At 41.4% G+C, this 12604-nt stretch overlaps 1 protein-coding gene and 1 long non-coding RNA gene across 8 annotated transcripts in view; one reads left to right on the plus strand and one right to left on the minus strand.

The window, feature by feature from the left end:
• LOC135107648 (metastasis-associated protein MTA1-like) overlaps positions 1-5100 on the plus strand; it is a 59336-nt gene extending 54236 nt beyond the window's left edge. For all 7 annotated transcript variants that reach the window (XM_064017738.1, XM_064017735.1, XM_064017736.1 and 4 more), the window contains 2 exons: positions 2110-2377; positions 2486-5100. In XM_064017738.1, the coding sequence (XP_063873808.1) occupies positions 2110-2344 (235 nt within the window). In that variant the 3' untranslated portion in view covers positions 2345-2377; positions 2486-5100. The remainder of the gene's footprint in view (positions 1-2109; positions 2378-2485) is intronic.
• A 734-nt stretch (positions 5101-5834) lies between these two features.
• Positions 5835-12360, minus strand: LOC135107649 (uncharacterized). Its single transcript, XR_010271876.1, has 3 exons — positions 12234-12360; positions 11244-11453; positions 5835-6081 (listed from the first exon to the last, which is right to left on the minus strand). It is a non-coding gene; the product is annotated as an uncharacterized LOC135107649 (long non-coding RNA).
• Positions 12361-12604: the final 244 nt, after the last annotated feature.

Raw genomic sequence — 12604 nt, forward strand, 5'->3', positions numbered from 1 at the left:
TAGGTTTCTAAGTAGGAAGAATGAGGGAGTGTTACTGTGGTGGTTGTGATGCAGAAGTCTCAGTTCTTGCCGTGTAATGTTGTAGCGTGACAGTGCTAGTCACTCACAGCCACTTTAGCTTTAATCACTGAGCAATGGTTCGTCATTAAAGCACAGATATTTGCAGCTTTATGTTATTTGTAAATTAGTCATTCTCTTATTTAATAAGTTGTTTACATTTCTATTTAATTTTATATTATGATAATTGAGTTGGAGAATGAATATAGATAAACTTTGGAAATTTTTCTAGAGAGTAAAAATAACTTTACTCAAGTTGTAGGTACCATGGGAGTATATTAACTTCAGTTGTATTTTTCAAAGTTGCTGGGATGGAGTGTAAAATGTTCATGGGATTTTTAATTGTTTTCAAAGGTAATGCATGCCTTGATGAATAAGAGAAAACTGCTGCACTCTCTTCTGTTTTTGCTTTGAGAATGAGATGTGTTTTGAATAGAAGATTTGAGGATGTAGTTCTTGGTCAATTCTAAAGACAGCACAGATCATAATTGCCTAACAGTGTGTTTTGGTCTTCCTGGTGGCTCTCACAACCAAAACCTTGTATTGCAGGATGATGTTTTGTTGTTATGACAAGGGGTTTTCAAGGTGTATGTTTGCCTGCCTTCAGGATGACAGTGCATCTAATATTTGTGCCCTTTATCTCATAATTGTGTTTTTTTTTTCTGTGTTGCACTAGCTATTAATGAATGACCTTAATGTTGTAGACAGATTTACAATTTACTGTTGTGTTGATTTGAAGTGTTGTGTTACATTATCATGTATGGCTGCAAGTGTTTGGGTGACACACATAGATAATTGTAATGTTGGGTGGTGGGTGACCCTGGAATAGACAAGGGTTGTGCAATGGAGAAGGATGAAAAGGTGAACAATATATGAGAGATGATCACAAGTGCAGAGGCATACACAAGATTGGTATAGCACCTCTTTTTTTTTTTTCTTGTGAACTTCCCATCTGTATATCAGGTCGACATTACCCACAAAAATGGGTAGCTAAGACAAAGGGATTTCCTTGCATGCATTTATATACATGTCTTGCCTCTATGGGGGAAGAGAGAGAGAGAGAGAGAGAGAGAGAGAGAGAGAGAGAGAGAGAGAGAGTTATAAAAGTTAAATAATGTATACAGCATTAGATGAAGATTATGAGAGAGGAAAGGACAGTTGGTTGAGTTGGGTGTTGCTGAAGTGCAAGAGATGGAGTGGAAGCTAACCGTATAACAAAAGAAAGTAGGGAAGTTAATGCCACTTCCAGCTATGAAGAAGCTTTTCTTGCATATCGGTGCTGGTTTTTACATTTTATGTATGAAAAATTTGATACTTTTATTGAAGTAAAATTTGCACTGCGAGGTATGTTAAAAATATGAAATAGAGTAATTATTGCTGCTAATGAGAAGTGCCAAGGCAATAATGAAGCAAGAAAATAATTTATAATTGAGTGTATCTGAAGTGCTGACAGTCAATTTATTTTAAGATTTAGGTTTGTGGAGAGAATGGATGAAAATTTTTGGTGTTTCACTTCCCTGTCAGAGGCTTCTGGCAGCAAGAGCAGCAGTGCTCTTGCGTGTGTGTGTGTGTGGAGGGGGGATATGTAGCCATGAAAGACCAGAAGTACCATAAACATACCACACCATGACATCTAACAGATTGTTGTGCAGGATGTTGCCTATCATTTCACTGTAGAATACAGATATTGAAGGTTTTGGGAATGTTTTTTTAATCTCCAGTGTTGTGGCAGAGTGCTGATGCTTCACATGCATGCATTGCTTGTGACTGATGGCATCATGTGTATTCTGATAGGGAGTCAGGGTGGTGGCATTGTATGTATACTGATAGGGAGTCAGGGTGGTGGCATAGTATGTATTCTGATAGGGAGTCAGGGTGGTGGCATAGTATGTATTCTGATAGGGAGTCAGGGTGGTGGGATTTTATGTATTCTGATAGGGATTTGGGGTGGAGGTTGTTTTGTCCAACTGGTGTGACGGTGGCAGGATGAGTAAAGGGTAGCCAGGCAGGTGAAGTGGACTCATGACCAGCGCCAGTGTGATCCTCCCCCAGGACTTCCTCCAACCAAACGGCAGAAAGAGATGGAGGGCAGCGACTCAATACACCTGGGCCAGCTGGGGGTGGTGCCTCCTCCAGGATTGACAGTCACTCCAGTGGGTGTCAATGGGGGTCCAGGGGTGCCCACACCTCCCCTGGGAGCCCCCAACACCCCAAGCCGGGCCAAAATAGCCACAGTGTCTCGCGTGGGGGGCCGTCCACGCATCATCTCATGGATGGACGCCCCTGATGATGTATACTTCTATGCCACTGACACCACCAAGTATGTGTATGAGTGTGTGTCTTTAGGAAACTCATGTTGGTCTTGAGTTTGTATGAATGAAATATGTATGCCAATGTGAGGCAGAGTGCTAACTTTGTGTTCCTGCAGGAAACTGCGTAAGAGCCTTGCCACCAATGACCTGAAGCGGGCAGCGCGTCGGCCCTGGAAGAAGATCCAGGAAGACTCAGCCATGGTGGCAGCAGCAGTAGCAATGGCAACAATGGCCCCAACAGTATCCAGCCCACATTTTGTTGAATGATGCCAGAAGACTGAGACCTCCACCCCCCTGTCCCCCCCAAGGTGCCCTGAGCCCACCAGCTGAGCCCTGCCTCCTTGATGGCTGGCAGGGGGGTGCCTGGGCCTCCCCAGCAGGATGAGGCTCCTGGGAGCTTCACTACCTGGACCGAGAGACTGAGTGGTGACAGGCTAATGAGGAGCCCAGGCACTTGTTTGGTGGAACTCTAATGATGGAAGAATCAAAGTTCAAAACCCTCTTATAAGTGTTATGAGAGACAGTGTGTGCTGGAGGCTCTGAGGCTCCAGCAGGAGGAAGGATCTGTAGACTAGTGAGCTTGGCTGGCCCACAGGACCCAGCTGGCTGCCCCGAGGGGGTGGCCATGGACATGATCTGAATACACTGCCGCAGGTTGTCGAGGGCGAGGAGCGCTAGCAGCGGCCAGGTGGACCAAGGGTGAAAAGCACACGAGTTTATTTATAGAATCTTGGAAGCAACTCTTAAACTAAGTGCTTTTTAGTGAGACTGTTGAAAAAGATGAATTGTGTAAGTAATGCTGGTTGAAGTGTATTTAACAGTTGAGAGTTGTACAGAAATGGTAAAGGTCTGTGTCTCCCATGACAGTGAAGGTGTGGGAGAGAGAGAATGCTTGCAGGAGAGGTGAGGGCTAGCCTTGGTGCCGGCGCTGGTCACTGACCCCCCTCACCACCACCCAAAGTTCAAAGTGAAGTAACATCTAGAACAACAGCAACAGCAAAAAAAAGCAACAGCATAAACCTAAAGAGTCAGCACCCAGACTATTTTTTATCCAGACTTTGTGTAAATATGGTTGCCGCATGTTCATCCAGAAATTTTCAGTGATTCGTAGTGATATTAGCCATAATTTGTGTACTTTGTATTCTGTCCAACTCCAAGATTTTCCGCACCAGTTAAAAATTTCTGTTCTGATAATTTTTTTTCTATATCTGGAGTGTGTTCCCACCCATTATCATCCCAACCACTGCCCCATCAAGACCTGTTCTCAAAAGTGCAGAGGAACTTGTGGCCCCCAGCAGAGAGGCTCCTTCAGGTTCCAGTGAACCTTGCAAAAAGAAAATGCACCCTCTCTCATCACATCTATCTCATTTTTATCATCTTCTGTTTTCCTTTTGCATCATCATCCATCCACATCATTAGTATTTGAACTTGTCTTAATCTCTCTCTCTCCCTCTCTCATGTCCCATCAGCTGTTTGTTACATTTGCTGGGTTCCTCAAGAGGTCTGAGTTCATGTCTACCTGAATGTAAGTTGAAACAGGCGACCAATGCTCCCCCTCCTCCCCCGTCTCATCCCTTTGAGAATACGACCAATGTCACTTGTCATTTGCTCACCATTTCCATAATCATCGTTAATTGTTTTATAAATATGAAAATTTGCAGTTTGATTGGATTGATAACTTTTTCATCATCCCTGACAAATGTCTTAAATGAAAATTCCCTGAGATATGTTACTGCTTTAGGCTTGTTGCCTTCTTTCCCTTCCATTCTTTTTGACTTCCACTATAACATTCAACGCCTCTCACTCTTATCCCGTCCCTCCACATGCAAGGTATCTGTATGCGCACAATTGTTCTTACATGATTGATAACCACAAGAATCTCGTAAGATTTTAACTATTTTTAATGCTAAATTAAAGATAACTGGTGTGGGTGGGGCTATACAATGTGTGTGTGTGTGTGTGTGTGTGTGTGTGTGTGTTTGTTTGTACGTAAGGTTAAAATAGTAATGGCTGGGTTTGTCATCTGTTAAAGGTGACAGCAGCAATGTCTTGGTGCATATGTGCACCTGCTTGCTGTCTGGCTGGGACTAATACCACTGTGTCTATGTGACCCTGCAGGAATATGTGTGTGTGTATGTGTGTGTGTTTGTGGTCTTTACCTTGTGAACATAGGCAATGCAGGTCTGTTATGGGTGCCGCCAAAATTGCTGTAGTACCACATGAAGAGCCTGAAGAGAGGGAAGATCATGTCATTGTGATTGTTGTTCTGCCGATGATTGAGTTGAAAGGGAGGGCAGTTTCAAGAAAACCACTGAGAATTCGTGTGTGTGTGTGTGTGTGTGTGTGTGTGTGTGTGTGTGTGTGTGTGTGTGTGTGAGATAACCCCATCTTTTGCCTTCACCACCAACACCTGTACTGCCCAGTCCTCCTTCCACCACCCTGGAGAATAAGGGGGGTGGCCGCTGGAGAAGACAAGACTCAACGCCCATCCTCTGCTGCCACCTGAGGCTTCTGTCAGGAATCAAGAGACACTCGGTCATTTTTATTTTATTTTTTTCATTTTTTAATGCAGATTTTTTATTATTATTTATTTTATTCTATTTTATTTATTTGTTTTTATTTTATTTTCATTTTTGTTATTTAATATTTTTTTTATTTATTTATTTTTTTTTGTTCTGTACTTAGTTCATTCATTCATTCAGCCCTCTACAATACATAGATAGACTTTGTACTTTTGGATTTTTACTTACACCCGCCAGTTATATAAGTGTGTGTGTGTGTGTGTGTGCGTGCGCCTACTTAGTTGTAGCTTGTTCCAGGTATATTGATGTACTGTTATAATCGGAAGTCGAGGAACATTCGCACATCAACCATCTTGTTCAGCATAGTCCTTTAATCGCAAGTTCTCTTCTGACTACCCAGTAAACCAGTCAGTTGATCCTTTGCCAGCAGATTACATCACCTAATGAGAAAATGTTAAACAATGATACAGAATGCGAATTTTACTCGACTTGGTTGACTATATACACCTGGCACTGTGATGGTCTGATGGATTCTCTCTCTCTCTCTCTCTCTCTCTCTCTCTCTCTCTCTCTCTCTCTCTCTCTCTCTCTCTCTCTCTCTCTCTCTCTCTCTCTCTCTCTCTCTCTCTCTCTCTCTCTCTCTCCAAGACCGGAGGAGGACACGAAGAATTTTGATGACATGCACCTGTCAGTGACCTCTGCACCACGACCAGACTGAGGTGCCATAGTAAAGACGGGAAGGTGAGGCTAGTGTAGGGAAGTGATAAATGAATAGCTTTCAAATCTTCAAGAGTGACATTTGTTTTGATTTAGTGATTTTTCAAGGACAGGACGCTAGACGTGAAATTAAGAACTTGGAAGAAGTTGCAAGCTACTAGATCTACATGTGGTAGGCACTCGCCCTAATAGATTAATGTGGGTGACTTATAAGAAAAGTCTGGTAAGATAAAAACAACTTTATTACAAAACTTACAAACTAAAGTAAATTTTCTCCTATGAATAAATAGGTATATGATGAGTGGAACAAACTGTACTATTAGATTTGTTTGTACTGAAGGAGCTGTGAGCCGATCAGCGGGTAAGGAAAGTCTGGGTGTGGGTGCAGAGGCGCCAGGCCCCAGCCACGGGGAGGGGAGGGCGGTGGACTGCTACGAGACGATAAGGAAAGACGTGCTGATGATGATGCTGATCTGCAGGGTGGATTAAGATCTGATTTAGAGATTACAGAACCACAGAAGATTCTGGCGAAGGTAATTAATTTATATGTCGACTGTGACGTGGACAAGCGAGTGGAACCAACACATGATTATGTATTTGGGGCAACGTATCGTGGCAACGTGCATAATTTTTACCAGCGTCAGACTGAACTACGTAACACTTTATATATATATATATATATATATATATATATATATATATATATATATATATATATATATATATATATATATATATATATATATATATATATATATATATATATATATACTGCTAATAATAAGCTGCATGCTGCCACCTGATCTCGTTTCCCTTCCTGCACCGGTGAAAATACTTACCTGGCCTGCTGTGCCCACTCTGTTTCATCAAATGTCAACATTTAAACCACCTGAGGGCACGGGAACACGAGAATTACCACCAACTGATGCTTTCACTTACTGTTTGGTCCACGTACTTAAAACGCGGCAAATTTCATTCATTCCAGCCGAGACCATTATTTAATTGTAAGATAGATTACTTATTTGGATTAAATCGGGATTTTGGTAGAAATACACTGTTAACTTGCCGTACGTCCTGAAACAAGAAAGGAATACGTAAACTAATCAGCGAGGGAGAGCATCATTTAGTGGCGCTGTCGTGCCAAATCTATCCCAGCTCCAAATTTCTCCTGGATGACGCCACTGTGCATGCGCATCATAACGAGGCGACAACATCAAAACATCACTCAGAGATACTCACAGAAGATCATCTGGAAGAGGCTTTAACCCTGTGGCTCCATTTCAGAGGCCACAATATTATCAACTATGTGGCCGTGTGTGGTGATGGTCACAATTGGTGCTTTATAGTTATATTTTTGTTCTTGATTTTTACAGAGCGTATCCAAATTTCTCTCATATATATTCACATTAACCCCATTCACCACCCACTCATGAAGATTCATGAAATTCCAATTGTCCACAACCCTATTGGCAAATGCATACGTCGAGTCTTGCATGATTCTTGAATAACTTTCTGGTGTTCCCTCTGATGAGGTCACTTTCTTTCATCCTGAACAGACCTTCCATGCAGTCCTCGTCATACTTGCCAATCATTTTTTTAAATATTTCAACCATGTCCCCTCGACATCTGTAGGACAGCGTGGGCAGATTTATTTTCTTGATATTCCAAACTACGTAGCTCTGGCAGTAGTTTGTGGCTCTATGCTGTACATTTTCAATTTTGTCAATATCCTTTTTCAGGTGGGCACCAAATTTGATTGGCATATTCAAGGTGTGGTCTCACTAAGGCTGTGTATAAGGACTTGATTTCAGGATCTAAGTGTACAAATGTTCTTATTATGCCACTATCTTATTTGCCTTGTTGACTTTCTCAGCCAAGTGATCCGAGAACTTAAGTGTGTTGTCAATGACCACACTTGTCTTTTTCCTTGTCAATTTCATTCAGGTCGCCATACATGGTGTACTCTTGATCCTGCACCTGCAATCTACCTACTCTCGTGGATTTACATTTTTCCGGGTGAAATTTTGGTTGCCACTCTTCTGTCAATCATTTCACTTCATCCAGATCTTCTTGGAGCTTCCTACAGTCCTCAGTATTACAAACACTAATAAAAATCTTTGAGTCATCTACATACAGATAAATGTCATTGTGATTCCTTAGAGTTTCTGGGAGGTCATTTATAAATACGAGCAGTAGTGGGCCTAATACAGATCCCTGGGGCATCCCGCTGGTGACGTCCTTACAATCTGACAATACCCCGTTGACCACCACTCTCTGCTGTCTCCCTGTTAGGAATTCCCTTGTCCATGTGATGTATTGGCCCTCAATCCCATAAGAGTGTAGTTTCTTCAGTAGCCGGTGGTGTGACACCCTGTCAAAGGCTTTCATGAAATAACAGTACACCACATCTATGGCCTGATCCTCATCCATGGCCTTTGTTCATTTATCTAGCACCTTGATGAGCTGCAGCACAATTGATCGACCTGAGATGAATCCGAACTGTGCCTTGCTAAACATCTTGTGCTGCTTCATATGTGCCATCATTTCTTCCCTGAGGACTGATTCCATGATCTTGCAGATGACACGTGAGGCTAATTGGCCTGTAGTTTCCTGGTTCGTATTTACTCCCTTTCTTGTAGATGGCTGTTATGTTGGCAGTTTTTCAGTCTGATGGTACTCTTCCTTCACTGAATGAACTTTCAAAAATAATCTTTAGAGGTTCAAGCAGTTCCTCCATCATTTCCTTTATTATTCTTGGGTGCAGTTCATCAGGCCCTCGTGACTTATTTCTCTTCCTTTTATTAGTAACATTTTTTTTTTTTCTCCTTGGTAAACACAGGATTCCTGATCGCTGGTACATCTCTTCTTCCTTTGTCTGGTACTCCTCCAGATGTCTCATTGATAAAACACATTTGCAAAATAGTCTGACAGTACATCTGCCTCTTCCTTATCATTATTCGTCTTCAGTGTCTTGTCATTATCTTTGTATAGGTCTCCAATTTTTGCCTTGGTTCGGGTTTTTTGACTGAACGTATTTCCAAAATACTTTTGGGTTTGTCTTTACATTTCTAGCAATTTCTTGTTCCTCCTGCTTCAGTGCGTTCTTTGTTTCTCTTCTAACTTGGTTGTTCAGCCTCCGATACTCCATCTCTCCGTCTGCATATATTCCCTCGGAGGTACTGTCCTAGTTATCACTCTTCATCCGTTTCATGGTCTCTCACAACCGTTGCTTCCTTTTAATCTTTGCTCATTCATAGGTAGGTTCGCATTGGTCCTCTTCCTCATATTGTAATTGTGTTTAAATATTCTTTATTTTTACGTATTATCAACTACTTTTTGAGGTTTAATCGACAAATTACTATTGTTTCATTGTATGTGGATACGTTAGGACAGGAGTGGAACAAGTCAACAAGAGCAGTGAGTGATAACAGAGCACCAAAACTTTCTCCCTGTGCAAGTGTCAAGTCCCACCACCATATTATGTATTTTAGGCATTATCAACATCATTATGGAGTTTTATTGACAAATTACTAATGTTTCACTGCCTGTGGAATATTTTAAGATAGGAATGCAGCAAGTAAACAAGAATAGTGAGTGATAACAAAGCACTAAAATCCTCTCCCTTTGCATATGTCAAGTCCTGTCACCATGTTTAATGTTTAAAATATTCACAGACATTAGCGCATTAGTAATTTGTCACTAAAACGTGGTGCTAGGACTTGATACTTGCACAGGGAGAAAGTTTTGATACTCTCTTACCACTCACTATTCTAGTTTACTTGCTCCATTCCTAGCCTAACGTATCCACATACAATGAAACAATAGTAATTTGTCAATAAAACCTCAAAAAGTAGTTGGTAATACGTAAAAATATGTAAAATACCTGGGTGATGTTTTGATGGTGTCGCCTCGATATGGTGCGCATGCGCAGTGGCGTCACCCGGGAGAAATTTGGACCCGGGAGAGATTTGCCACGACAGCGGGGTTAACATGTTTGCATGTCCTCAGGTGGCAGACATACTTGGTGAAAGTACTATTGGGAAAACTAACCTGGTATAAGAAATGCAAAGGAAAAGAGAGAAAAAAAATGGTGAACTATTTTGTCAACATAAAAGTGTTGATCTTCAGATAAAGAAAAATAATAATAATGAATAAATAAATAAATAAATAAATAAATAAAGACTCACAGTTTTGCGTTTTCATCACCTAGGCTTATACCAGGTTAGATTTTTCCAACAGCACATCATGAGTGTCATGGTGCGGCCCGGTCTGCCTCACACACCGGTGGTGGAGACGCTAGCGGTACAGTACTATGAGCTTTGTGGTTGCATTACCATTTCCTTTGGACTCTTGCTACACTGATTCACTTGGTTTTATTTAATTTCACTCGGTCACTAACACTCTCATCCTATCTACATTGCTTCACTTTCATTTCATTCACTCACTATCTACCTATTTTAGTTCATTTTACATCACTTCACTCATTCATTTTATCTACACATTTTAAATTAATTTCACTTCACCCACTCCATTTCACTCTACTGACTCATTCTATCTACACCACTTAATCTTACTTCTCTCATTCACTCACACGCATTCTGTCCACTCAGTTCGCTTCATTACACTCCACTTCCTCGCTCCTCCCCTCACTCACTTACACTCGTTCCCTTCTGGCGCATTCCCTCCTGCAGAAACTGAATTTCACCATGAATTATTAAAGCTTGTTCAAATTATTACAGTCAGCGGTGTCTGTTTATTGTATTTTGTGGGAGAGGGAAAATGGAGTGTTTAGTTTTACGTACCCTTGTGCTCTCTCTCTCTCTCTCTCTCTCTCTCTCTCTCTCTCTCTCTCTCTCTCTCTCTCTCTCTCTCTCTCGTGAATTATGTATTAAAAGATCTAAAAGAAATCTCTATCAAGACTTTCTATATGTGTTAAATATCCAACAGGCTACATAGCTACATATTATCAAGGCAGTAACGCTGCATTCAAGCTAATGTTTGTGGTTCTTCAACTCGACTTCACACATACACCCACAGGTCACTTTGTTACTCAGGACATAGGGTTCAAAATACTCTCTCAATACTGCTATTTTTTCTTATATTATTATTATTATTGGTATTGTTATTATTATTATTATTATTATTATTATTATTATTATTATTATTATTATTATTATTATTATTATTATTATTATTATTATTAATCTTTCTTTCCCGATTAGTGTACCGTCAATGAAAAAAAAAAAAAAAAAAAAAACAGAACCTGACTGATTATCTCTGCGTCCTTGGAAAACAATCCTGAAGAGGGCACTAAACGTCTAATCAAGAACACGGGCCTTTGACTCAGATCTTGCATACCAACAACTGTGACTGCAGCTCGGTGAATGCATCTAAAACGTAGCGCCATACACACACACACACACACACACACACACACACATGACTTGAACTCTTTCACAAAGGAAGTTTCAATACACTTATCTTCCACCTTTGATGATCCATTATGACCTCTCTTTAGGGACTGACACTTCAATGGGCCTTTCTTTTTTAACACTTTTGTTGTCCTTGGCCGGCGCCCCTCTTACATGAAAAAAAAAAATATATATGTAAATAATAGTAATAAATAAATACGCACCGTCAGTGGTCAGTGGTAGCCCTTTTTGTAGTCCTCGGGCTGGGTGAAGTAGTAGCCCCAGGGAGCAAACGAATGGTAGCCCTTGCTCTTGCTGGGGCCGCGGTACACCTGGATCTTGACGCGGCCCAGCTTCTCTTGTTTGTAGCCGTCAGGGAAAGCAGACACCGCCGTCATCACCGCCGCCACCACTACCATCAGCACCGTGATTACCTGCGTGGCGCGAACAGAAATCGGTGTTATGTTATGGGTGGATGAGTGACTGCTCTCTCTCTCTCTCTCTCTCTCTACTATTATACCACTACTACTACTACTACTACTACTACTATTTCGTCCAGCCCCCTCACTTTTGCATAATTTCACCTATATAATAACATGCTTTCCTTCCTTTCCCCTACTACATAAAAAAAAATCTTATTCCTCTTCTTGTCAATTCCATTTACCACTGTCCGTCCCTCTTGTCCAGTCCTCTTTGTGCCTACTGTCTCCCTCACTCCCCCACTCACGCCACGCTCCGGGTCTCATTAGTAACGGCACATGACCTCGTCTTTGGCAGCTTGAAGAACCTTTTTTACCCCCCCTCTCTTATCATAGAACTTCCGTGAGTATCCTTTGCACTTTATCTTCTTACACCTTATTCACGATTACTTTACCGTTCCTTTTCCACTGTTATGATCACTCTTCCTTCTCCTCCTCTTTCTCCTATTCCATGTATGTACACTACCAACACCACCACCACCAACAAAATACATCAGGGGGTAGGCTCTTTCTGAAATGTTTCGGCGCCTAATCTCGACTATTTTTTAACAGACTACTATTGGAAGTTATTGGGGTTTTCATGATTCTAGTGAGAGTTTAACTAAGATTCTGCACACTCGGGTGGTGGGGGGAAGGGAAACCATTCATGAGAACGCTGCTTGTTTTTTGTGGTTTGTGGAAATAATCCTAATGAGAAACCAAAGCGTTTTAAAATATAAGTCGACAATAACTTACAGCCTTGAGGGAGACCATTTTGATGTCCTCTGTATGTTAACTTCGTGCTGACCAATGCAAGAATGACTGCCGCTCTGCTAGATGCACCTCCTTTATATAGCTGTTGCCCCACCGCCCTCGCCGCCCCCGCCCGCCAGCTGCGTAGAAAGCCACAGCCACCTCCCCCGCTCACTCTCGCTCTAGAAAGTTTGGGAGGTAGTGGTGGTTTGACTTCTGTGTTTTCTGTTAATTTTTAGTGGGAATCATAAATGTCATTGTCACCGCATCGAGTTTTCCTTTTCTTGTTCTTATTTTTTTTTTCTTTACTTTTCATCTTGTCTTTTTTGGGATATTATTTAGAAATTCTCTCTCTCTCTCTCTCTCTCTCTCTC

This window comes from Scylla paramamosain, chromosome 15 (assembly GCF_035594125.1).
Source record: "Scylla paramamosain isolate STU-SP2022 chromosome 15, ASM3559412v1, whole genome shotgun sequence".
Lineage (NCBI taxonomy): Eukaryota > Metazoa > Arthropoda > Malacostraca > Decapoda > Portunidae > Scylla > Scylla paramamosain.